The 27349-nt window shown below is 40.3% G+C and overlaps 1 protein-coding gene and 1 non-coding gene across 3 annotated transcripts in view; one reads left to right on the top strand and one right to left on the bottom strand.

Annotated features, from left to right (window-relative positions):
• Positions 1-22076, bottom strand: part of PIK3CA (phosphatidylinositol-4,5-bisphosphate 3-kinase catalytic subunit alpha) — a 34351-nt gene extending 12275 nt beyond the window's left edge. Inside the window, exons 1-12 of one of the 2 annotated variants that reach the window (XM_042457920.1) lie at positions 21816-22076; positions 20172-20347; positions 19657-20071; positions 17895-18104; positions 16902-17152; positions 15407-15652; positions 14002-14087; positions 8988-9093; positions 8598-8750; positions 8263-8397; positions 8000-8124; positions 1378-1459 (exon numbers count right to left, since the gene is read on the bottom strand). In XM_042457920.1, the coding sequence (XP_042313854.1) occupies positions 1378-1459; positions 8000-8124; positions 8263-8397; positions 8598-8750; positions 8988-9093; positions 14002-14087; positions 15407-15652; positions 16902-17152; positions 17895-18104; positions 19657-20008 (1746 nt within the window). In that variant the 5' untranslated portion in view covers positions 20009-20071; positions 20172-20347; positions 21816-22076. The remainder of the gene's footprint in view (positions 1-1377; positions 1460-7999; positions 8125-8262; positions 8398-8597; positions 8751-8987; positions 9094-14001; positions 14088-15406; positions 15653-16901; positions 17153-17894; positions 18105-19656; positions 20072-20171; positions 20348-21815) is intronic. The other variant, XM_042457919.1, reaches the window with a different exon arrangement.
• Positions 22077-25029: 2953 nt separating this feature from the next.
• On the top strand, positions 25030-25135 carry LOC121927445. The gene has a single exon (XR_006103213.1). It is a non-coding gene; the product is annotated as a U6 spliceosomal RNA (small nuclear RNA).
• Positions 25136-27349: the final 2214 nt, after the last annotated feature.

The following is a 27349-nucleotide window of genomic DNA, read 5'->3' as shown; positions in this document are numbered from 1 at the left end:
ATGGAAAGGGGGAAATACCACTTCTGTCCCTCCTTCCCTGGACTTCTCCCAGCCGATTCCCAAGTGCTGCAGGAGAGGTTTTAACATCGGATTGAGAAAGGAAGCAATTGGATTTAAATTGAGAGATTTTTCCATGGGAAGCCAGGTCTTGCAAAGGTTTTTCCATGGGAAGCCAGGTCTTGCAAAAGAGAAGTAATTGGATTTAAATGGAGAGGTTTTTACTTAGGAAGCCAAGGCTTGCAAAACGGAGCAAGAGAGAGAAGTAAGTACTGTATATACTTATGTATAAGTCTAGAAATTTAGATCAAAAAATTGACCCCCAAAACCTGGGTCAACTTATCCACAGATCAATGTAAATACTGTATCTTAACTCTTATTTAAAAGAAGGAACCATCCCATGGTGAAAGTCAAGAGTATAATCTGCCCTGAAAGCACTGACCCCCCCTCTACTCGCTCATCCATCCAGCCTTAAGAGTGAGCACAAAGATTTATGTCTGCCTAAATTTTGGAAGTTATTTAACATTGTTTTGCTTTGCTTCATCCTTTTGATCCTTTGTTATACGCCCCTAAATCCAATCCTTGACCTATCCAAGGGTCATATCAAAATCCATAATTTTGACACCCAAACCTGCCCTTGACTTATACATGAGGTCGATTTATAGTTGAGTATATATGATATTAGTTTTTTGTGGATTTTTTGGGCTATGTGGCCATGTTCTATAAGTTTTGTCAGCCTCTGTGGCTGGCATCTTCAGAGAATACTAACCTGGAAGAGAGTGGGTGCATGTGTGTATATACACACACACTGTGTGACCCTGGGTGAGGAGGAGTGATTCCCATGTTAATCTGTGTATTGTTCTGTTGTTGATAGCCTCCTCAGGGTAGGAGGATATGCAAAAGAGGATTAGTTCTGCTAATTGGTGATCATTATTTGCTGGGAAAGCTTCTGACCCTGAGTGGTTTCTCATTTGCATTTGCTGAGTCACCAAAACCAGGACTAAACAGTCACCACTCAAAATGGCTGCCCAGCTACCTCTCTCCTCCTCTCTGGGAGGAGTGATATAGAGCTAGTCTGCTAGCTCCATCCCCTAGTGACTCACAGATGTGACTCACTGAAGCTCCACCCCCTCTGCAAGAAGCACACTCTCCCTAGAGTTTAAAAAAAAATTTAAACAGTCATCACTCAAAATGGCCGCCCAGCTACCTCTCTCCTCCTCCTCTCTGTAGCAGGAACTGGTACAAATGTTCTGGAGAGGAAGATAAGCTCATTTTCTTCCATTCTACATTCAGTATGGAAGGTAACATAAAGAAAGCTGTTGCAGAAAATTTAAAAAGTCAATGTTTATTTAAAATTTTGTTCTGCAATGAATGTGTTACCTGGGCTACTTCATCCCTTGAGTTCCATTTAACAGACAAAAGCAGCTTAGGTAGAATTTCTGGCATATTTACACAATAGTGCCTGAAAAGAAAGAAGAAAGGCATTTTGGAAAAAAACCACACACACTGGGTGTTATTTTCAGATCATACAATACTATTTAGCATACTGGCTGGTAAACAAAAACTTGTTTACGTCAATGCATTAATTTAGTCTATGATTTTACCCCACATTTCCATATCTGAAGATTACATGCCAGTTATTTACTATGAAGATCCTATTTCATAAGTGGAGGGTATCCTAGCGCAGATATGAACGTTGGTACATACCCGTGATACGTTCATTTCCAGCAGACGAGGGTCCCAGCATCCTGTATTCTGGGTTTAGCTCCTCCTATTCGCTCCTGTAGGCAGGGACAATAAACAAAAGACCAGCCCCTACATAGGGAGGAGCTAGCCCCCCTGAGCCTCAGTCAATAACAAGCCAAGCAACTAGTAAAGTAAATCAAGGAACTGAACTTTAGTAACCTCAGCTAAGGATTAACTAGAACACCTTAGAAAAAACTAGTCCAAGAACAAACAAGAACTCAGAAAAAATCAATCCAGCAACAAGAACAAGGCAGGTCCACCAACAGGCAGGTAGGGTCGGAGGCCGCAGGCAGCACCCGGGTGGGCAGGATGCTAGGACCCTCGTCTGCTGGAAATGAATGTATCACGGGTAAGTACCAACGTTCGTTTTCCCAGCAGACAGGGTCCTAACCTCCTGTATTCTGGGATTTACAAAAGCCCTCTCAAACTGGGAGGGAAGTGCTGCTAGGAGACTGTGGCCCCCAACACAATCTGTTGGAGGACCCTCCTTCCAAATGACGCCTCAGCGGACTGAGACACATCCAGTTTGTAATGTCTTATGAAGGTTGAAGGCAACTTCCATGTGGCCGCCCTGCAAATGTCTGACAGGGAGGCGCTAGTCGCCAGGGCTGCTGAGGTCGATGCACTCCTGGTTGAGTGCACCATCACCCCCTCGGGTGGAGTGAGATCAAGAGTTCGGTAGCTCTCTTCAATACAAGACCTGATCCACCTAGTCAGAGTCGAGGCAGATACCTTGCACCCCAAAGAGTCTGGGAGAAAGAAAATGAACAACATCTTAGATGACCTTAAGGTTGAAGTCCTCTTGATGTAGATTTTGAGGGCTCTGCGCACATCCAATGTGTGCCAGGTCTTTTCCAAGTCCTTCTTAGGATCGGGGCAGAATGAAGGCAGGAAAATGTTCTGTGACACCTGAAAGGCTGAGTTGACCATAGGCATGAAGGTAGGGTCTGGACAAAGGCACACTGAGACTGGCCTAAAAATACACAAGTCTTTATGCACCAACAGGGTCCCCGCTCTGACACCCATCTGGTGGAGGTAATGGCCGTGAGGAAGATGACCTTGAGGGAGAGGTGTTTGAGGGAGGCCTCCTGAAGGGACTTGATCGGCCCAACCGTCAGCGCCTTTAAGACCGTGGTCACATCCCAAGATGGAAAACGATGTCTGGTGGGCTGGCCCTGTTGGAAACTCCCCTCAACAGCCTCTTAATGTGAGGATGGCCGCCATTCTAGCTGCTCTCTTATGTAGCAGAACCAACGTGATGGCAGACACCTGCCTTATAACCATGTTGGGTCTAAGTCCCTTTTTAATGTCATCTTGCATGGACTATAGCAGGTCAGCCACTGAAAATCTGAAGCAGTTGATGAGAACTTGTCTAAAAGGTGGGTTATGGTGGATGATGTGATCAATCAGAATATAACTTGATCTAATCTGGACCTATGGCAGCTTCCAGCCTATCACTGATCACCTTGTCAACTGGTTATAGCAATGAAGGTGATTTCACGTATAGCAATTAAGACTTAACGCTCTGAAAGAGGAATGTTAATGCCTGACCTCCAACTAATATTTCAAAACAATGTGCAGTTCTTTATTGGAATATCTGTGAACCTGTGTAAAATAAGACTAATTCCATGGTTAGGCAAGGGAGACACTGGATTAACCTTTAACTCGCAGACATTGGTGAGTCCATGCAGAAGCGTGGATGCACTCTGTGTTAACAAGGCCTGTGGTCAGAATTAAGTCTGATTTCATCTGAGGATGAACTTGTCTAGAGGCTTCAAAAATCACCCCAACTCCATGTAGCACGCTATCATCAACCTGTATGAAGGCCGAGGGGTCTCCTGGCTGAATGAACTGCTGATTAAGGAGTCATGAAATGGGAACAGAGGGCTTGGCAAGATAGCCCTCTGGTATTGAATTTTGAGGAGAGAATTTCCTCCACAAAAAGGATCTGTCAAAGGAACACAAACCTAAATTTTAAATAGTATAGTGGGGCCTTGATATGTACTGGAGTTGGATTCAGGACTTTGCATGGATACCAAATCTATGGAAGCTCAAGTCACATAAAATATAATGGCATAGTAAAATGGAGTCTCCTGTATAAAATAGTAAAATCACAGTTTGATTTTCTTGGTTTTGGTTTTTTTGGGGAGATATATATTTTACAAGCTGTGGGCATATAGGTGGCTGGTGTAAGTCTCTATATGGAGCTGTACGGTATATTACATCTGAGCACATGTGCTAGTAGAAAAACAAGGCATAGGCACTAGGAAGTCCATTTTCCCAGCCTCAGAAGGCAGTGGACAATGGTGTTGTTTGGGCCAGACCTTGGCATGAAAATCCAGTCAGACACAGCAGCTAACTTTATAACAATAAAATCATAGAATCATGGAGTTGGATGAGACCACAAGGGCCATCAAGTCCAACCCCCTGCCATGCAGGAAATCACAATCAAAGCATGCCCAACAGTATGCAAAGGAATCTTGTAGCACCCTGAGACCACTAAAAGAAAGAGATTGGCAGCATGAACCTTCATGGCCTTGAGCCCAACTCATATGCATGATAGACCTTGTTACAATAGGCCTATCCAAGGCAAGGAGCAGTTGAATGGCAAGCCCATCAGCAGGCATTCTTATTTAAAATGTAACTATTTAGACAAGGTAAGAGGTAATTGTGATCTTTGTGGCAGACCCCTCAGGGCTCTGTAGGATTTCTGAATGGGATTTTGAAGCAACCCCTTAGCAGAATAGCCTGATTATATTGTTTTAAAACACTCATGGAGAAAGGGGGGTTTTCTCCCCCCATGGAGAGGAGGCTGTTTGTCTGTTTGTTTTTGATAAGAATTTTTCTTAGCCCCCTGTATCAGTGAGAATCATCTCATGGAAGAAACTGTATTTTTTTAGTTTCTTCCCTTTAACAGACATCCCTTGCCTTCCCTTCTTTCATAGGAGAGCCACCTCTCCTGAAGCTAGCTGACTGAGGTTCCCTGTGTTTTATAACGGGAACATAACCCTTTTGTCAATAAAGTGGAGCTTGGCTGGTCACCTTAATCCAATATATCTATCACCTCATATGAGATGTTTTTGCCAAAAATCCTCAATGCATGTAAGCTAGAGGTCTGCTGAGAGACCAGAGGCCTTCTCCTTGCTTGAGTCACCCTATTTATTAGTATTTAAATGAATCTGTATTGTTAAAGCTTATGCTCTTAATGAGAAGTGCTATGACTGATAACAGTTTGCACAAAGGAGGTAGAACCATGTGTTCATCTTATGTCTTAGGCTGTTCTAGCTAAGGCAAAACGGCTCTGGTCCTAATGGAGACAAGGATGGAGGCCCATGAGGGAGGAAGAAAAGTCATCATATTGGCTTATGGATAGCCCCTTTCCTTGTTGAATTAGTTTCCAGGCATCTTCTCTGGCCTGGAAAAAGGAGAGGGGGGTGAGCAGAAACAGCACAACTCAAACCTCATGGGCTAACAGTAATAAAATGAACACCAGAAAAAGTTAGCCAGTATCTCTTGTAAATCTGAGTCCCCAGACCTGTTGCTGTGGTGGCTCTCCCTTCCTTTATTTGCCCCATCAAGGGAGGTTGCTTGGGCAGTAGCTTCTTCCAGGCACTGAGGAAACTGCTCTTAAGTTAGCAGTGACAGAAGACCATTGCTAATCATGGGTAGATAGCTGCATATGGCCTGTAGTGTAGCCCTGATACTCACAGGGCATTTTGTTTTATTTATGTTTAAAACAGCCCCAATTTCAAGCTGGGGTTTACAAGCTTAACCCTTTTATCTCAGGCAGGCTTTATAGTAACCTGGCTGCAAGATAGAAGCTAGGTTGGTCCTCAACTCCCTTCCCACTTGCATAGGTAGCTGGGAAGGGCAGAGGGGATGCTGTGGGACATGGCTCTACATTTACCTGGGGTATGTCTGTGTCCTGAGAAAGGATAATCTCTGATGGAAAGGAGAGGTCAGGGGCTCAAGCTGCTCTCTCAAGAGTGCCATAGTTTGGGGCAGCCAAACACAATTGGGGGTGAAGGGAACTCTCCACCCATGATATCCACAAGTGGTTTACCCCTTTTTGTTGTTGTAATTTTTGGGGAGGGAACACAGGAGGATTTGTATCCATGTGCTCTCTCATAGAATCCCTGGGTTGGAAGAGACCCCAAGGGCCATCCAGTCCAACCCCATTCTGCCATGCAGGAACTCTCAATCAAAGCATACCTGATAGATGGCCCTCCAACCTCTGTTTAGAAGTCGGTGGCAGAGGCCATGATCTCTCTGGGGAGGACATGAAGCCATTTTGTGCTTTTTTGTGGGATGCTCTGTGGCAGCCAAAACAGACCATTTTAGAGTTGGAAGCTTCAGCTCCTGCTGGGCCCAGTCTAGCTTCCTTTACAGCCATGCGGCTGTACAACATAAAGGAAGAGTCCTCTGCCTCCTTACACACCATCTCATTATAAGAATTCAAAAGGAATGTGCAGGAGCCCTGGCAACACCACCATGTGTTGGGGATCCCCCACACCTGTTGGGGTCCTGGGTGCCAATGGGGCCTGAGATGGGAAGGAAGCGGGAGACCAAGGGTTTATGCCCCCATCTGCCCTCCTGGCAGAGTCCTAAACCTTATGCTAGGCATAGTGCCTGCAATGGCCATGGCAGAGGCCTCATGGCAATGCCTGCCCTGAGCGAGGGCATTAGATCTGGCAAAGGTTATTTGGTAGCTGGAGAGAGAGGGCCCCTGGTACTCACCCTTCTCCTGTGTCTTCTGGCTGGCTTACCTCTCTGACCTTGGCCCTGTTTCAGGCTGTGCAGAGGTGATGCAGAGAAATCACTTGCCATGGCTTTTGGCTGGCCTGTCCTCCGAACTCTGGCCCCAATGGGCTGAGCAGAGATGCTGAGAAGGAAAGTTTCCATGACTTCTGGCCAGTTTCCTCACTGATCTCTGGCCTTAAACAGGCTGGGCAGAGGTGATGTGGAGAAACAGAGACATGGAGGGGATACCCCTTACCATCTGTTCCCACGGCTCCCATGTGCTGCAGTGCTGTTTGCAGAAATCTCCTGTGCTCCCACCATGAAAGGGGGGCAGCTTTGGAGGAGAGGGAGAGTCATGGGTAAAGCCAAGACCTTTCTCCAATCCTGGGAGTCCTTGGCGTATTAAGTTCTTCTTCATGCTTCCAAGGCATCAAGAGAAACGAGGAGAAGAAAAGGACTGGAGTGGCAGTAGTGAAGAAGCTGCAGAGCAACAGCAAACACATCCCAATGGTTCTTCCTCTGAAGCCAGCTCACTCTGTTGAGCTGGCAGACCCTGAGCTAGGGAAGCCTGAGCTAAGGATGACCCCTTAGCCAGTGCTCTTGGGGTCCTCTGCCACAGCCACCACCAAAGAAGGGGGGAAAGGCAGGAGAAAGGAGAAGAAGGGAAGGCCAAGAAAACTCTCAAACCGCTTTCGGAGAAAGGAAAAACCTTGCTGGCTCGAAGAGACACATCCTGCTAGGCAGGAACAAGACTGAGGCTCAGGGGGGCTAGCTCCTCCCTATATAGGGGCCGGTCTTTTGTTTATTGTCCCTGCCTACAGGAGCGAATAGGAGGAGCTAAACCCAGAATAAAGGAGGTTAGGACCCTGTCTGCTGGGAAATAACTTCTCCCATTCACTAGGAAACCCTCCCCCACATTGCTGAAAAAGCAGCTAACAAAATCCAGCCAAAACTGAAAACAATTGGCCATTATGTTTAAATCACAAAATAAGTACTATTATGTTATAGGCATACAGTAAAACCTGTGAAGGAGCTAACACAAAACAGCAAGAGAATTAAAAGCTTGTTGGAAAGAATTTTGTAAACTGTCAGAATACAAATGAAGAAGTGAATATTTTGGCACAGGGAAGATCTTCTCACCATTGATCTCAAAATTTATATGCCATAGCCTGCATTAAAAGACCATATCAGATGGTCTTAAAATATTCACATGAGAGATGTTCTGTTAGTAGTTTTTCTCAAGGAATTTAGAAGTGATAGCCAATACTCTGAACTGTACCTAGAAACGGACAAGGTTCTGCAGAAGACTTCATTGAAGGGCTGGTGCTGTGGTGAGTTAAATACAGTAGCAGACAGACTAAGCCACCTATTCCAGTTTGATTCCCACTTAAAATGCAGACACGGCAATACTAAGGGCACTGGCTGCAATATGCCTACTGCTACCCACCCTATTTTTCACAGACTCACTTGTGATCTAATATCACAATGGAGGGTGCTTTAGCTAGAGCTGTCATACCTGTGGCTCCAAAGAAAATCCTTTTCTTGTTCAGTTATTTCAGACAGAGGGTCTCGAGTGCAGATTGCACGGAGCTGCTCTTTATCACTTTCTCTTAATTCATTGTCTCTAGCTAGTCTATTACTCTGTAAAACAAGGGTATACATGATTCGTACAATGGGCACATTATTCAGAACTAGTAGCAGACACTTTATGTTTTGCACCATCTCATTAGAATCATGCTCTTTTTTTACAACAAAACCTAGAAGAACAATTTCCCTTACCAGTCCAGCATGACTGTAGTTAAATCCTAGTTCTCGAGATATAGTCCAATTGGCATGATCTTCAATTACTGACATGTCAGGAAACTTTACAGGACTGCTAAACCAGTCAAATTCTAACTCCAGACATGGAGTTTCCTAAGGAAAAAATTAAACTAAATTATATATATTATAATAAGGCAGGTATTTTTAAAAATAAGACATAGTTGTTAAGATATATTAGGAAGTGATCCTTAAAAAGCTAAAAATGTATTTAATGTACAAAGGAATATTCGAAATAAACTTCACAGTGTATAAATAAGCTAAAAAGGGACAGGAAACATTGACCATTATCTTACCTTGTTTGGATTTGATCCAGTAACTCCAATGGGATTTAGCAGGTCTTCCAACCCATGAGGTACAGGCCACAGATTCAGAGCCATTTTGCCAGAAACAAGAGTGTCTGTGTAATCAAACATGTTAATATTCCCCCACGCCAATGGGCAGTGCTCCTTAAAAAGAGCAAATAATCACTGTTTAGTCTCAGCTATCAGTAACACACTACATAGGCAAGCTCAGATTTAAAGGAATTAAGGGGGGTACTTTAAACTTACAAATGGGATCACAATGCAAATTACAATTGTCATTATTGGTTTAGAGATCGATGCAGTACAAGACTGAAGAATAATTTTAAAACCATTTGCTCTCTTTACTTTTCAAATGACTATAATAGCTAATCAGAACTTTACCTCCTTTGCACCCTTTCTGCCTTTAACGGAGCAGATAGAAAGGCAAAGCCGAGCAGCACGTGGAAGATCAAGAATATGCATCTCATATTGCAGCCATTCATTCCATCTGCAAGAGACAAAAAAAGAGGGGTTACTTGAAAATTTGACCCAAATATACAATTGCTACTACAGTTTTAAATAAGCAACATTTTGGTTTCAAAACTGATTCTTTAGCATTCTGTTTTTGTTTTGGTAACAAACTGTTTTTTGAATACTGAGATTTAGTATGAATATCCAGTATAAAATATTTCTGCACTTAAAAAACCAGCACAACTACACATGTACTTTAAGTAGAGAGGAGAAGGGAAAGCTACAAAGCACATTGTAAAGGAATTATCTAAACAAAGGCCTCTTGAACACTGCATGTACTAGTTCTTCTAAGGTCATGCTCAAATCCCAGGCCCATTCTAACAAGGCAGTCCTTGTGTTATTTCCCATCACCTACCTCTGTTGACTCAAAAGAATATTGGGGCTCTCCCAAAAAATCTTCCTTTTTGAATACAGCAATGTCAGTGTTAGCCAGAGTTTTCCACACAACTCTAAACATGAAGTTTAGGGATGCACAAAGCAGTTTTTCCTATCCATTCCCAATGTGACAAGAAATATTATCCATAATATGCTTTCAAGCGTGTGTATTTTTTTAAAAAGTAACTGACAAAAGTGTGCCTGTACTATGCTGAAGTGAAGCCTTGCCTGATGCAAGGTAGCAGTTCTAGTAGGGGCATGCTAATATATGAACAAGGGTAACAAGGTAAGAGCTAAATGGAACCTTCAGGTTCAGAGAAAAGGAAGAGCTCTCCCTCCTTGCCAACTGTCATCTTCTGGCCTGGGGAGAGTGAAAGGACAGGTCCAATGCCATCCGGTCCGGTCTTGATTAAGAAAAGCCCTCCCTGCAGTTCATCTGCCTTGGTCCAGGCCTCTGAGGGAGAGAAGAAGTGCTGGACCTGATTCCCTTCCACACCAACATTCCCTTCTCCTTTTGTGTTGTTTTTTTTTTTAGATTGTAAGCCTGAGGGCAGGGAACAGTCTAATTAAAATAATAATTGTAAGCCACTCTGAGAGCCTTTAGGGCTGAAGGGTGAGATATAAATACAGTAAATAAATAAATATAATATAGAGGCATTGTGTCACTAAATACCAGTTCCTCAGGGCATCAATGAGAGAGGGCACTTGGGAGAAACAAATCACCAGGAACAGACTGCATAGCAATAGAGCTACTTCAATCTCCAGAGTTGAAATCTACTGTAGCGCTAACTAAAATCTGTCAACAAATATGGAAAACAAAAGAATGGCCTACAGTTTGGTAACATTCAATACACATTCCAGTCCATAAGAATGGGGACACCAGGGATTGCAGTAACCCCAGGACCATTTCATTAATTTCCTATGCAAGTAAAATGGCGCTCAAAATTCTACAACCAGTTTTTTTAAACTATATATGAAGTGAGAATTGCCAGATATTCAAGTTGGGTTCTGGAAAGGAAAAGGCACTAGGGATTATATCGCAAACATATGTTGGACAATGGAGGACACCAAAGAATTTCAGAAGGAAATCAGTCTGTGCTTTATAGATTATAGGAAAGCCTTTGATTGTGTAGCTCATGAAAAACTATGGATCATTCTTAAGGAAGTGGATGTGCCACAACATTTGATTGTCCTGATGAATAACTTGTACTCAAGACAAGAAAAAAAACTGTCAGAATAGGTTATGGAGAAATGGAATCATTTTTTACTGGCAAGGGGGTCAAGGTAAGGCTGCATCTTATCATCATATCTGTTTAATTTATATGCTGATAATATCATACATAAAGCAGGAATAGACTGGGAGGAAGGTGGCATGAAAATTGGAGGAAGGAAGATCAATAATTTAAGATATACAGATGACACCATATTAGTAGCAGGGAATGCTAGTGAAATTATTACTGAAGAAAATCAAGGAAGAAAGTGCAAAAGAAGTTTTACAGCTGAACATTAAAAAACCAAAAATAATGACTACAGATTATTTATCTAACTTGAAAATATATGGTGAAGACATAAAAATAGTTCAAGATTTTCCTTGCCTAGGCTCAATCAATCAGAATGGAGACTGCAATCAAGAAAGCAGAAGGAGACTAGGACTTGGAAGGGCAGTTATGAAGGAACTAAAGATCCTGAAGTGTCACCATATAGCATTGAATACTAAAAGTAGGATTGTCCATGCCATTGTATCTCCCATTTCTATGTATAGCTGTGAAGGCTGGACAGGGAAGAAAGCTGACAGAAAGAGATTAACCTCATTTGAGAAGTGATGCTTCAGAAGAATTGTGTTGATACTGTGGATTGCTAAAAAGAGAAATAAATGGATCCTAGAGCAAATCAAGACTGAACTCTACCTAGAAGCCAATATGACAAAACTGAAATTTTTATACTTTGGACATATCATGAAAAGATATGATTCACTAGAAAACACAACATGCTTTTGAATGCAGTAGGAAAAGAGGAAGACCACATTCCAAATGGATAGACTCAATAAAGGAAGCCACTGCCCTGAGTCTGCAAGACCTGAGCACTCTCATTTGTAGGGTCCCCATGACTTCTTTCTTGACTTCTTATAAACTTCTAATTGGCTGGTACAGGAAACCAAATGCTAGGCTAAACAGGTCTTGCCTCTGATCTTCCAGAACTTTCCTCATATTACCTTTACATATGGAAACAGGGCTTATATCAGGCTTTGGCTAACTGAAATGGGTAAATATTTTTAACTACAGTGGAACCTCGCCATACGGGGGGGGATCTGTTCTGGATCCCGCCGCGTATGGCGATTTCCGCCTATGCTCGAGCCCCATTGTAAACAATGGGGCTCGTGCACGGCAGCGCGCGAGCCCATTCAATTGAATGGGACGCGCCGCCCCTTCTGCCCCGCGCGCGCTGGCGGCTTTGAGAGCCTATGCTCAAAGCCGCCAATAAAAAGACCGCGTATGCGGAGGATCCACTGTACTCTCCATCCAACACACAGGCCTCTAAGACCTTGATCAATGAATAGGTCTTATATCAGGCTTTGATGAACTGAAACTGGTAAATATTTCTAACTACTCTCCACCCAATAAATCAAGGTGTTAATCAATGAAAGTAAGATTCAACATTTGACTATGGAGAAGCTTTCATGGCTGCTGAGTTTCTGACAGTTTTGTCAGAATGTTTTCAGTTTCCCACTGACATTACACACTTTGAACATAAATACAGTTCCTACTGGACCATAGCATAACAACTAGCAAACCTAGAATACTCCTGGTGCATCTTGCTGCTGCTGTTCATGAAGCCAATTCTAAGTGTCTTAAGGTGGTGAGAGGTGAATACAAGAGTTCAGTCTGTCCGGATATGAAGTAAACTTGCACTCACATAATAGAATGTTTAATAAGTAGTAAAGGTAAAGATAAAGGTTTTCCTTGACATGACTGTCTAGTCGTGTTTGGCTGTAGGGGCGTAATCTCTTTTACTAAGCTGAGGGAGCCAGTGTTGTCAAAGACAACTCCACGGTCATGTGGCAAGCTTGACTGCACAGACGCTGTTATCTTCCCATGGAAGTGGTACCTATTTGTCTACTTGTACTTTTACGTGCTTTCTTACTGCTAGGTTGGCAGAAGCTGGGAATAGTGATGGGAGCTCAGTGTCACGTGGCACTTGGGTCTTGAACTGCTTACCTTCTGATCTTGCAATTGTCAGGGTCTGCATCTTAACCACCGAGCCACTACGTGCCTTTCTTACATTGTAATAAGTAGCAGAGTATTTTTTAAAATATATTTTTTCATTTTTTCACCTTTTAAACTATAGAATGTTATAGGGGGTTAGTCATTTCCTATGATATAATATTTAGTAGCAGATAATGCTATAGGCATGAGATCCTTCTAGTCTTGGAAGCTAAGCAGGGTCAGCCCTGATCAGTACTTGGATGGGAGGCTGCCAATAAATACCATGTGCTGTGAGCTATATTTCAGAGGAAGGAACCAGCAAAACATCTCTTGAGTATTCCATGCCTAAGACAATCCTATGCGATTCACACAGAGCTTTACTATTAATGAAAGAAAAGAATGTTTGTCTTAGGTAGGGCTGGGAAACCATATGATCTTCAGGATGTTAATGGACTACAAATCCCCAAAACCCTATCCATCATACCTAATGATGGAGAATGCTAGGAGCTGTAGCCCAACAGGATGTGGAGACTGCATGATTTCTACCCCTGATCTAAAGCAGACTTTATGTTGTTCAGATAGCATTCCACAAGAAAATGTTTGTCCCTTTCATTTGCTAATCTAAAAAAGCACAAATATAAAGAAAATGATGTAACACATTCCTCTTTTAAAAAATCAAGCTAGTTTTCAAACTAAGAGGATACCACTCACTATACTGTAGACATAAAAGTGATTGCTGACCATTTTAGATCTCTGACCTCCCACACTTTATTTTTTGAAAACATGGGTTGATATTCTGTATTGGAAGACATATGTATATCACGTAGTTTACATCTCCCAATGCTACCCCTTCAAACCATCTTGTAAACAGTGCAGTTTCCTCAACACAGCCATTTCTGAGTTGTTAGAGAATAGGAGGATCAGCAGGAACACATTCAGCTATTTTCCTTTAGTTGGATGTGCTTTGATAGATATCCACAAGAACCTCCAGAGGTCCTTTGGAGGTCCATACAGACAATGTCTTTGCATCCAGCTAAAAGAAAAATAGCTAGATGTATGCCTGCTGATCCACCCCCCCCCCGGCAACACAGAAATGGCTGTATTGTGGGTGGGGTGGACTGTTGATAAGATGCGTTTGGAGGGATCTCAGTCATCGCATATTAGAACAGAATGGCAACCTCTGCAATGACCAAAATATGAGATATGATGGCATAAATCTGACTTACACCATTATAACTTATCAACAAGATGCCAGCCATGAACTTAATCACTAGGTTTATTTCAACTGTTTCAGAAGTATTGTTTACCTGGGATTGGAGCAAGGTACTCTCTGTGTATTCACATTATCACACAATGGTTCTCCTCCATGATATATACCAGTCCGAACATAGATCTAAAAGAAGAACATTAAGAAATGTAATTACTGTATATACTTGTGCATAGGTTGACCTCGTGTATACGTCAAGGGTAGGTTTTGCAGCCAAAATTCTGGATTTATATTAAAATTTAAGGGCATGTAACATGGATGTAAAGGATGCCCTGCTCCCTCCTCTTGTGTCTTCCCAGCCCAGCTCCCCACTCTGGTGGCAACCAGGCTGGGAAGAGTCTTGGGGAGTGAACAATCACTCTTCCTGCCAACTTATTATTGTATTGACTCATGCATACGTTGACCCAGGTTTTTTGGGTCAATTTTGTAGTATAAATTTTTCGACTTATACAGAAGTATATACAGTATAACTAGCACATTTTAAAAGTATATAAAAATATGAGTTGCATGACAAGTATTAGTTTCACAAAGAAAGAGTCACAATCTATTTTCAAAGACTGCTATGGGGGTCAGTCAGTATTATTTTGCTCCAAATAAGACAAGTGATCTTCAATTGGTTGCTTAAAGAAAGCCCCTTGCCCTCCCTGGCAAAAGAGTAGTATTCATATTTGTAGGAAACAAATTGCTTAGATATAACTCAAACATAAAATTTCATTTGTATTTGCAGCTGATTCAATGTGATTCTATAACCAAGCAACAAAAAGGTGCAAAAATGTATGTCTATTCATAAATTCCTCACTAAAATAATGTTTTATCTGATTACTTCTAATTAATGAAATTGAGCCCACATATAAATATGCCAGACTCTGGAGAGTGTACAGAGGATAATTCTGTAACTGTGGAACAGCCACTGCAAGGCAACACAAATTATGACTCTGAGCCACCTCAAGTGGATAACCTTTGATGAAAGGTGTGGCTGCCATCCTGATTCTTTGTGATTGGGTGGGCTGTAAATAAATAAATAAATAAATAAATAATAATAATAATAATAATTATTATTATTATTATTACCAGAAAGCTCACTTTCCTGTTCATTAGGAGACAATGTTATTTTTGACCAGTGTGCTTACATGTAGACCACAGCCAGATAAAGTTCAAGATTGCGATGGTCCTAGCTTGTCATGCAAAATACTGAAAGCAGAGTATTTTTAAGAATCACTCATTAGCCACAAAGCACATGTGCTCAAGTCTTATATAGAGGCATTGGCACCACTAAGGTTGGTATCACCTGGTGCGGTAACTCATGGTGTCACCCCACTCCCCACTGAACTCCTTTCATACCACACCATACAGAATCCTTTGCAATTTTTTTTTGAACTAATGTTATTCATAGTGTAATTCCCATATATCACAAAATGACATCTCTATAGAGAGTTTGTTTTTACCTTGTCAATGTCCCGAATATTTACATTTACATAGGTGGCACAGAGAATCTTTATTCTAAGATTACTGTTAATAGCCCAAAGAGATTTGGCAGAAGCTTCTCCATTCATGTATGGTGTAGCAGTAGAGATACGCCGAGAATAAGATGGCATTGTAAAGGTATCCAACGGCAGTTGGGTGTAAAGACTTTCCTTAGCCATCAACATCAAGTTGGGCATTCTACTAAGCATGATACAGCTCCGGATATACTGAAATAGGTGGGGGAAACATAATTATTATCCTGAATGTTGCTTCTGTAGCATCATGGCTTAATTGCAAACATTACAAGGCCAGCACTGTTAACATTTTGCTATTCAAAAACAAAAAGGTACAATAGTGTAAGCTTGTAATGACACTAGCTAGCATAGAAATGATGGAGTAATAGCAGGTTATTCTACTAGCTGATATTCACAAGGAGTTCCAAAGGTCAATATTGCCCTCTTGTACTGGTCCTATGTTAGTAAAAATATATTCCTCACAAACAGATTGTTTTCCTAGTTAAAAGGAAGAAGCACATATCCTCTTGTCTTTTCTTTATGAAGAGAAAAAGAAAGCAAAATTGGGCATGGGGGAAGGAGAAAGAATGCAGAATTTTTGGAAGTGAGAACTGTTCAATTATTCCTTTATTGTAGTATTATTTAGTAATATCATTACCTCCAACTGAACTTACTTTAGAAAAACTATGATCAGGCACATAAATATGTGTTATGCCAGTTAGATGTAACCATGAAAATCTCTACAGGAAACATACATGGCACTAGGCTGTAAGTCCGCTGAGTTCACTGAAGTTGATGTCCAACTAATTATGGCCAAGTTCGTAAAACTGGAACAAATGAGCTTAACACCTCTTAATTCTAAAGGCCTTTGGACAAATACTGATCACATCCTCAACATGACACTAGCAACCTGGATATTCTGGGTTCTGTAGAATAATAGAACAACACAGGAATCCAGTATTACAGTTCCAGTACTAGCATAAAGTGTCCAATCCTCTGCCTTTGTTCTAATCCTCAGATCTAGCCTCAGTTCATGTGGGGTGAATCTGTCCAGCTGTACTTTCCATGCCTCCCACAAGACCATCTGATCATACCTCAATAGTTTCAAGGAAATAATTGTTCTGTTTGAAAAAGGAATATGATTTAAAAATTTAGCCTACCAGATACCAGTATGGTAAACATTACAAAAGCACCAAAAATATTAGTATTTCTTATTAAAACACACCAAATCTCTTCTACACAACTCCCTCTTATACACAAGTGCTCAATCACTCTTCTTTTCTCTCTCTTCTTTTACGCACACACATGCACATCAAACTAGCTTCAGTGCTTCCTCTTCTGCACTTTTTAAATACAAATGTCTCCATATCAAGCATTGATCTACCTATAACAAGAAACGCTCTAACACACAACATTATATTCTAGAATTTAAACATCTTTAGAATATAATGATCATACTCACCTTATACTGACTCAGGGGGTGTTTTTCTAACAAATACTCATCACAACCACATACTTTTAATATATACTTCCCCTGGTATTCTAATACGCAGAGTTTTAGCTGTTCTGATGACAACAACATACTTCGTGTTTTTTTCCTGATTGCTTCAGCAATTACTTGTTCTGGTACATAGTCATGATTTATTTTTAAGGTATACTTCTGTTTGTCATTGTTAGGGGAGACAATAACCCATATCACCACTATTATTTGCCCTGAAATAGAAGGAAACTAAGTAAGGTAACATCAGTGGCTATATTCACACAATAACAGGTAGAAAAGAGAAAGTCATGTCCCATCTGTTGCCCCTTTCCACAAATCCCAAACACTCCTGGGGCAACTGAAAATTATTACATCCCGAAAGCAATTCAGTACTCTGCCCAACTTATGAATGTTTAGGACTGAAGCAACAAACTAGAGACACTTCAATAAGATTGCTTTGGTAGTAATTTACTTATGCAAAGCCTAACAATGGCCCGTTATAGACGGGCACCGTTACAAAGGGGCGTCATTTCTAGTGTCCGCATGCTGTGCGGCGGAAATGACGCTGTGAGTGCGCCACTGGCGCCTTGAGGTGTCATTTCCACGGCGCAAAAAGAAGCTGCTTTTAGTGGCTTCTTTTTGCTGCGCGACGGAGCCGCACGGTATGGAAGCTGCAGTTCCCTCGTGGAGCAAGCGGAGGCGCCGGCAGACTGCCCTTTTCGGGCGGTCTGTAAAGGGCCAATGATGCCAAAAGAAAAGAAAAAAAGGCCCAAATAAAATCTTTTCAACTACAAAAAAAGTGACTATACCAAGAAAAGTATGATGCATTCTTAAAAACATCAATTTGTACTAAACAGATTACACATACTTATAGAACATGCACACATCAAATTCCACTCTTTTAAGAACTGTCCCATGCACCCAAGTACCAAACTGACAAGTGTACTGAATTGCTACAACCTTTTTAATTTTTACCTTTATCTAGTTTATTGTATATGTGCTTAGGCAACTCAGGCGAAGATTCTATATTTGGAGGACAGACATACAACGCTCTACTATGGGGTGCATTAGCATCTCGCATATCTACTGCTTCTTTACAAACATTAAGAATGTTTCTTCTGAAGTCCTGAACTTCTGGATCTTTAACTAAGTCAAATTCACAGACAGGCATACCAATAGCAAAACCTAAAGGAGAAAAAACAACAACAATGATCCTTGATATATTATCAGAAAAAGCAAGCACTCTTCTTCCTAGGTACCAAACCCTCTTGAAAACCTTCTGCCCAAGCTCAGCTTTTCCTGTCTTGAATGACATGTATTCTTCACCAGCTACCACCAAAGATCAACTCTCAGGGATTGCAGCAGTGAAGCCCATTCTCTGGATGTGACTTTGAGAATGACCATTTTAGTCATTCTGCTTGAACAAGGTGGGTGGGAGAGCTTAAGCTGGGTACAGTAGTAGTTCTGACCAAAGTTGCCACCATGGAGCATGTAAAATGGATAAAGGTAAATGGGGAACAGGATGACAGGAAAACTTTGTTTTTCCTTGCTCCCCCTACTCTTGCCCCATAGGCTTCCAAATCCAAGGTTACAACAGCATCATTCCAGAAGTTATAAAGCCAGAATAAATGTGGTGGCGGAATCCTTTTTTTTTTTTTAAGAAAAGATATTATCAATTAACTGCACTTATTAAACTGCTATTGTTAAATAATAATGTACAGATGCAAGATATACATTTAAAATACTCAGGCTGTACAAGTAGCACCTACGTTGGGTTTCATATCCCACTATTAATTTTGGATTATGAACAACAATCCAATAGCATTAATAGCTTTACCACTGGGCTCTTCTATAATATAAATCAAATATGTGCACATTCCACACTGCATCTCGAAATGTCATCATTCTGTTCTAAGTTTTATATGTTTCAGTTTTATGTGTTTTAATCAGTATAACAGATATTTATTAACTTTGGTGAAAAACCCAATGCGTGTGCAATCTAGTCAGCTTCAGAAGCCATGGTGTGATACTGTCTTGTTAGAAGCTAGCCATAGTTAACGGAAGTACAAGTTTTTAGTTCACATAACATGATCAAATGCAGTAGCTGCAAGCAAATGCTCTGCCTTTCTAATGTGCTTGGGAATGTGCATGTAGAAGTCTAGGTCTTGCTATAACTCATAACTGCTAGTGGTTGTCACATCAAACCACTGTTGCATACAACAGAAACCAATGTTTTAGTTTTGTTGAATATCCAGAAAACAGAGAATGGTCATTCACCCAATCACAGCTCTATTTACTAGACAATGAATTTACTATATGAACTATTATCACATGACTAGCTCTTAATGTTGGAGGAAAAATATTTCTATGTATTTTATATCCTCGGTTCTCAATGTTTTCAAACTACAGGGGGAAGCACAGCCTTGGGATTGTACACTGTTGCCAAGGCTATTATTGTGGTCCACAACCACTCCAGATCACCCATTCCTCCCACCCCAGCTGAACTCCTGGAAGCCTCTAGAAGCAACAACACTCTTTTAAATAAATTTTGACCCCGGTCCCCCACTCTAACACTAAGAAATGTCAGATTTTCAAGACCAGAAGTGGACTTTGGCTTGTTTTTGTTTGTTGGCATTTTTGGCAGTCCATGTGATCTCTAGATGCTGTTTGGGCAGTTCCCCATCCTGGCAGTATATGCTTGTAAATATTTACAGTAAATGATTATAGCAAGCCTCACCGATCTCACGATTGAGAATCTTCTCTTCTCTGTTGCCTACTGGTTCTATAACTTTTAGAAAAGGCTGAAAGAGCCGCAAATCACACAGTCGCCGTGTTTCATCAAAAAATTCTTCTCTTTCTGCTTCCTGTGTAACACTTACGAAAATGTAAGAAGACTCATCTTGAAGGAGTTGATAGAGAGGGTATTTTCTAGCTTCTTTAAAGAGTTCATGTTTAATATTTAACAAAGTGGCCTCACGGAGGCATTCTAAAGTCACTATCATACCATTTGGTAGAAGACATTCCACTAGGATTCTTGGTGGCATTAAGTGGATGCCCCATAATTCACCGGATGATGGTCTTGGAGGCATTTTGTAGGTATCTTCTCTTAAAGGTTATCAAAAGATTAAATTTGTAGTCTCCTGCAGGAAAATCTAAAAAAAAGATAAAAGCAATATTTAAATATCAAATAAGAATCTCATAATCAGGTATGATTTCCACTCTTTCCAGTGATGTTAGACTTTCAGCACTTACCATGGCACAAAATGTGAATGATTTTCTAACCACTTTTTGTCCCATCATCTTCTATACAAAAGGTATCACACCAGCTACAGTTCAGCATAGGATGAGCAGAGATACAGCAAAGGAACTTGGAACATAAGTATATTTGTACTGGTAACTCAAGAGTGTGCAGCATGCCTGACAAACACCTAAAAAAAGTCCATGGCCCTATTAGATTTCTAAATATTTGGAGACAGGCAAGGAAAAGCAAAGAGAAGAAAAAATGGGGGGGGGGGGGGGGGGGGGGAGGGGGGGGGGGGGGGGGAGCACAGAAAAGGTGCTCCTTCTGGGAATTTGTGGCTGACATTATTTGGAAAGATTTTGCTATAACTAAAATGTAGCAAATCTCCTACATAATGATTTAGAGTATACTGGCAGGTATATATTCCCTTCCTGGGAATAATCTTTCTAAAAGCTTTTTGCAAAGTGACATGAAAACTGTGTTGTGTTTGCTTGGCAAAAATCTATTAGCTCTCAGACATATAAACTTGCAGGTTTTACAAACTTCTGAACCTTGTTCACAGTCTATTTTTATTTTAATCTTTTTGTACCCGTAAGTCAACATAAAACCCTTGCTCTCTGCAAGGGATTTCTGGGACTGAGACTTAAAGTTACTGTACTCTTTCCACCAACTGACTTGGCTTTCTATCACCAAAGTTTGGCATTCAGATCCTATAACCACCATTGAGCAGCTCTTCATATTCCAAATTTGAAAAATGACACCTGTCTCATGCCAAGTGCACTGTTTACACAGTCCTTACTACTTTCTCAAGAATGGTACTTTTCTTTAAAGTATCTAGCTTTGTGTAGTGAACATGCTTCTGTTATACAATAAGAAAATACCAGACTAAGTGACAAACTATGTGTGCTACAAGAGATCCATGTTTTATTTCCGGTACTTCTGGGAATCTTATTCCGCGTCTTTTTAATATGACTATAGCCTGTAGACCAGGTTACAGCAGAACATTTTTAGTAATACTAACATTGAGAAAATAAGTGTTTTGCTTCCCTCTTCTATGTACAGACTCTTCCAGCAAACATGAGTTTGTTCCTTATTTCAAATCAATGAACACAGCAAATGAACTTTAAAAACTTGCAAAGTACATTTCTAAACACACAGAAAAAACAAAAACAAAACAGAACAAGAATCAAAAGGTAGTCTTGGATATTCTTCCTGTTTTGAAAAATGGCTTCTCCTGGGCATTAGGGGACAGAAATTAAGTTTTGGTAATGGGGTTGCGGTGGAAGGTGCCAAGTCACCTGGGGCTAATGCATAGTTAAACACCCCTGTTATAGATATACACAGTAACTCCAGCTTTACGCTTGTCAGTCTTTGTTAAAAGCTAATGTAAGCAAGTTGCCGCAGCATCAAGATGTCAAAGGATTCCTTGAAAACAGCACTTAAAACTTTGGCACCCCCCTTTGAAACATCTTTTGGAAAGTTAAAAATATTCCCTACTTAGCATAGGAGTACATGACATGTCTTTCACTTTGCACCTAGGAGACACACAAAGGATTCAGATCCAGCCTTTCATTTCCAAGGTAAATAATTTGCAGGGCCCTCTGCCGATCTGTGGACGCAAACGAATAACTGCAAATAAAACAGCTTCTACCCACCTGCAATTTCTTGTCCTCTTGGATCAGGCAGATCCAACACAGTCTCTTAATTCACATGATGGTTACTTTATTGAAAGTTCTGTGGTATCCACATGTTGTACCATGCAAAAATGTAGGTCTCTGACGTTATCCAGAAACACTGCTGACATGAACTCTTTCCCAACTTTGGGACGCCATATTATTTGAATCTTTACTGTAGAAACTTAAATCTACAACTATATTCAACATTTTTATTTCTGAGACTCACAAAGCATGACCAACCTAGAAAAGGGAGAGAAAAAGAAAAAAAAAATCAACTCAACAGGTATTCAACATATACAAAAATTTGACAGGGAGATTTGAATACTGAGAGGAATGAGACGGGGATTTTCCTTAAAGGATTATATTATATGTTATTTTGTTTTACTAGGCTGTATCCAGGAGAGCCAGTGTGAACCAGAACCAGTGTAGCAGTTTGAGTACTGGACTAGGACTCTGGGAGACTAGGGTTTCCATGCTCAGCCATGGAAACTCATTGTGCCACTTTATACCCTTTCAGCCTCATAGGAAGGCAAAAGCAAGCTCCTCGAAAACAAATTTTGCCAAGAAAACCCTGTGATACGTCACAAATGACTTGACGGCACATAGTAACACCACACAAAGACTGTCTCCAAAAGGTTGAATGTAGAGGAAAGACAGACACCATACCAAAATAAGATCTGAACAATATATCAATTTTACAGGCAATGTAAGAAATAGATTTGCACTATTAAGCATAATTGACCAGGAGCCATAAGAACTATGGTCAGAAGCCAAAGCCAAAGTCATGGAAGAATCCAGAAAGTCACTAATGGTGGCCAAAAAGAACTGAAGTTGCAGTGGTTTATCAGTTGGTATTATTTTGTTTAATTTATTGTTGTTCTAACTAGTTATTGTGTTTTTAATTTAGATACGCAATTTACTAACTTTTTAAGGGGGGAGGGAAATATATTGTTTTATGCTGTATGTTATTTTAATGTTGTAAACCGCCCGGATTGGTTCGCCACAGGGCGGTATATAAATAAAATTTATTATTAAATTTATTATGGATAACAGATGAAATGCTTCAAGCAGTAAAGAAGAAAAGTAACAACAACAACACCATGAATGCAACTGTCCAATGACTAGTGCGCAAAGATAAAGTAAACTATTATAATAATTAATGCAGAGAAATAGAAGACAGCAACAAAAAAGGGAGAATGGAAGACCTTTCCCACAAGATCTGGGAAAGTAAAGTTCAAACCAAGAGCGAGCATCCTCTGTGATCAGAAGAGAAACATACTACAATATCAAGAAGCAATAAAAAGACATGGGAAACAATACACAGAAGCACGAAAGTTAGAATAATATAAGCCATTATTTTCCCCATCACCATCTATGGATGTGAGAGCTGGACAATGAAGTAAGCTGACAGAAAGAAAATAAATGCATTTGAGATGTGGTGCTGGAGAAGACTGCTGAGGATACTATGGACGGCCATAAAGACAAACAAATATATCCTAGTGGAAGCCAAGATTACTAAACCTCAGCTGTCATAGTTTGGCCACATCATGAGAATGTATGACTCATTAGAAAAGACAATAATCCTAGAGAAGGTAGAAGTTAGTAGAAAAAGAGGAAGACAGCACACCAGATGGTTAGACTCAATTGAAGTTGCAAGACCTAATCAGAGCAACGGGGGAACAGAGGGTCTTGGAGATGTCTCATACACAGGGTTGTCATGAGTCAAGGCTGACTCAAAGGCAGTTATTAATAACAGATGAATTAACCTTTTGGGTACAATTAAAAAATCTCAATAACCACTGAGAATGAAGCATTCCTGCATCTTCACCCCCTATCCTCAATTCTTTTTTCTTGGTTGTGTTTGGGTGAAACATTAGAAATATGACACAGCACTTAAAACATACAAATATATGACTGGGATGACAAGCCTAATGTAGTTCATCTCCTGTTTTAAATAATTAATTAACCGACAGGAAAAATGGTTCGGCAATGGAACTGCAGTAAAAGAAATTCTGCGTATGCTTGAGCCCCATTAGAAGTAATGGGGCTCATGCTTACGGTGGCGCGAGCCATTGCTCCTTTTGGTACGTGGTGCCACTTCTTCCATCGTATGCTGAAAGCAGCATATAATGTGCCCGTGTATGACACGGGTGCACTGTAATTGCCTAGAAAGGTGGTGGGGTCTTCTTCTTTGGACATTTTCAAAAACAGACTGGACCTGGAGGGAATGTTTTAGCTGGAGATCCTGTAATGAACAGAGAGTCAGAGCCTACGGCACATGAGCCCCTTCCAACTCTGTGGTTCTGTGACTTAAATGAAATCAAATGCACAAGTTAACAAAATCTCTGTAAATATGTTTTTCGTGGGTTTTTTGGGCTATGTGGCCATGTTCTAGATAGAATTATTATTATTATTATTATTATTATTATTATTATTATTTCCTGCCTCTCTCTGCGGATCGAGGCGGGATTACAGCAATTAAACAATTCCATATAAAATACAATTGTTAAAACAATGACATTACTATTAATTCACTAAAATAACGGATCATCAACTAATATTCACACTCACATTCATACAATCAGATCAGAAGTAGAGTATTTAAGATCTCTTATAAAAGATCAGGTGGGTAAGCCCGCCAGAAGAGATCTGTCTTTAGTGCCATCTTGAAGGCATCTAAGGTGGTGATAAGATGGATCTCCTCTGGCAAGCTGTTCCACAATTTGGAGGCCGTGGTGGCAAATGTTCTGTAAGAAGTTGTTGTTAGCCTGGTTTTTGAGTACTCCAGTAGGTTCTTTCCAGATGTTCTGAGAGTGCGGGGCGGATTGTATAGGGAGAGGTGTTCCTTCAAGTAACTTGGGCCCAAGCCATGAAGGGCTTTAAAGGTAATAAGCAACGCTTTGTATTGCACCCGGAAGCTAATCGGCAACCAATGATGGGATTTTAACACTGGTGTTATGTGGCTTGATAGAAGAGTTTATTCCTGACATTTCGCTAGCATCTGTGACTGGCATCTTCAGAGAAGATGGCATCTGTAAAGATGCCTTACTGAGGAGATGAAAATAACTTACTGAGGAGATGAAAATAGCTATCATTATATATGACTGAAGTCCCCTAAAGCTACTGCTTGTGGACTTTGTTATTTGCCATCAAATTTGCCTCCTTGTGCCTGGGTCATCAACAACCAAGCTTAGGTCTCGCTTTGGCAACTCATATACTAAAATTGGAACAATACAGAGAAGATTAGCATGGCCCTGCACTTAGGCCTTAGAAACTCAAATTGTAGACTAAAAATTCTTAAATAGCAATAGCAAGTACCTTTCTATACCACTTATCAGTGCATTTAAACACTCCCTAAGCAGTTTACAAAGTGTAAGGTAATTGCCCCCAACAATCCAGGTAATCATTTTAGCGACCTACAGAAGGATGCCAGGCTGAGTGGACTCTGGAGCCCTTTTGCTGGTATTGAACTCACAACCTTATGGTTTGTGAGTGAGTGGCTGCAGTACAGGCATTTAACCACTGTGTGACCAGGGCTCCTTTTTATTTCTTGTTACAGTAATATACAAAATACAAAATGCAAGTACAGTAAGTTTGCCTTTGAATTAAAACCAGACAAAGTAAAATTTACTTCCCTCTATTTGAGCAATAGTTGGCTAAGCTACCAATTAAAGCACAATTCCTTTATGCTGATTCTAAGACAAGCTGATACAAGGTAAATTTGAAAACTGCCTCACTAATTCTTCCACCTCTGTATAAGAGTCCAGAAAACAGACTCAGCTTTTGCTTCCATAACCACTCATTTGCCTGTCAATTATAAAAAAGGGATTGACAGCTACATATATATGAAATTCAGTAACATGCCATCACATTATAGACAACATATAGCTCACTAAAAAAGGATGTTGAAAATAGATATTACACCTTATTGTTAAATGTACAGTAAGATTTAAAAAAATAATATTAGAATATTATTCTATTCATCGCCATACCAAAAATCAAAACACAAAAATAGGTGAGGTGTTGAACATCCAAAATCTTGCTTGAAAAAGCATTTTATTCACTCTGAAAGAGAAAAATGTTTTGCAAAAGAGGTTTCCAGTTCTACTTTTGGTGTTCTGCAGATTTCAATTCCACACAAAAAACCAAACCAAACAACAAAAACAGGAAAAAAAACCCTATAAAGGCCTTCAAATCTCTATGAGGGTGGCTTTTGGGAGAGAAAGAAAGCACTCAAAATTGGGAGGATCATTTGAGTGTTTGTCTTCTTTCCCTGTACTTATCCTCATGTCCCAATTCACATTGCTCATGGGGACTTTAAACCATCCTCAGACAGAAATAGTTGCCAAAGGGAGGAAAGAATGTGAACTTCTGCAAATTAACATCTTAAGACCTAAGCCAATATATTTAATTTCAATTGTTTATTTAAAATACTGTTTATTTTTGTTCCAAGTTTTGCTAGACCCCTGCCTCTCTTGTGGAAAAGCACAAGAGCAGAGCCATTGCTTCTTCATCCCCGATTGTATCAATGGGTGTAATCTGATACTTGTGCATCAATGTCTTCATACAGTCTGCAGTCTCTATCTGAAGATAACTGCTGACTGCATTGCCCCAATACCAAGCCCAGTTTTTGGATGTTTCCATTTTATACCCCAAAATTTACTATTTGAACTATGTAGCTTTGTGACAACTCTCAAAAAGCCTTAAGCTTGCATATTTTTGTGGCATTTGGGATGGATCTTATAAAGGCATTGCCCAGCTGTAGATGTTATTTTAGACTCTTCGTTAGGGATCAGAAATGGTACAAGCTTTTTCTGTTGCAGAGTATCTCAAGGAGGTATTTTACCAAATGCAGACCTCTTTGTCAAAACTCATTCTCCAATGTATAGCCTTCCTTCTTTATTCTTCAGTCCAAAGCCCATGTCCTTTAAGTTTCTCATCAAAACCACTTCTGTACATTTTCTTAAACACACAAGATGCTACACTTTAGCATTTGCTTTACAATATTCTTTCCTATGCACTTTTGTTTCTGGCTATTTTCTACTACTACCACTAAACTTTTATTTACCACAATGTGAACCCCTCACAAAGAAGCTATCATGTTTCTACATCATACCACTACTTACTGTATATGAAATAAAATCTGAATGACAACAGGAAGACATCCTAGTTTTGTCCAGAACTCATTCAAGAAATGACTATGCCTCACATGGAAGGCATATGGCATTTGTATAATGAGCAGAAAATAGATCCCCATATACTGCTGTACTTTTCATTTTTTACCACTGTATTTTCAACATCAGTTTGTGATTAGTGGATTCAAGAATATTTCCCCAAACCCAAGTCTTGGGAAGAGCATGAGTCACTTTCCCAAGGGTACAAAATACTTGCCTGAGAAAACTATTGTCCCTGGATGCCAACATTTCAGCCTAGAAATCGCAAACCGTAAAAAACGAAGAACAAAATGTTTTCGTTTCCTTCTTAAAGATGTCATTCCAGAATTCAGAACAAGA

The sequence above is a fragment of the Sceloporus undulatus genome, chromosome 3 (genome assembly GCF_019175285.1).
Source record: "Sceloporus undulatus isolate JIND9_A2432 ecotype Alabama chromosome 3, SceUnd_v1.1, whole genome shotgun sequence".
NCBI lineage: Eukaryota > Metazoa > Chordata > Lepidosauria > Squamata > Phrynosomatidae > Sceloporus > Sceloporus undulatus.
Note: the sequence above shows the minus strand (reverse complement) of the source record. Positions and strands in the feature narration are given on the sequence as shown.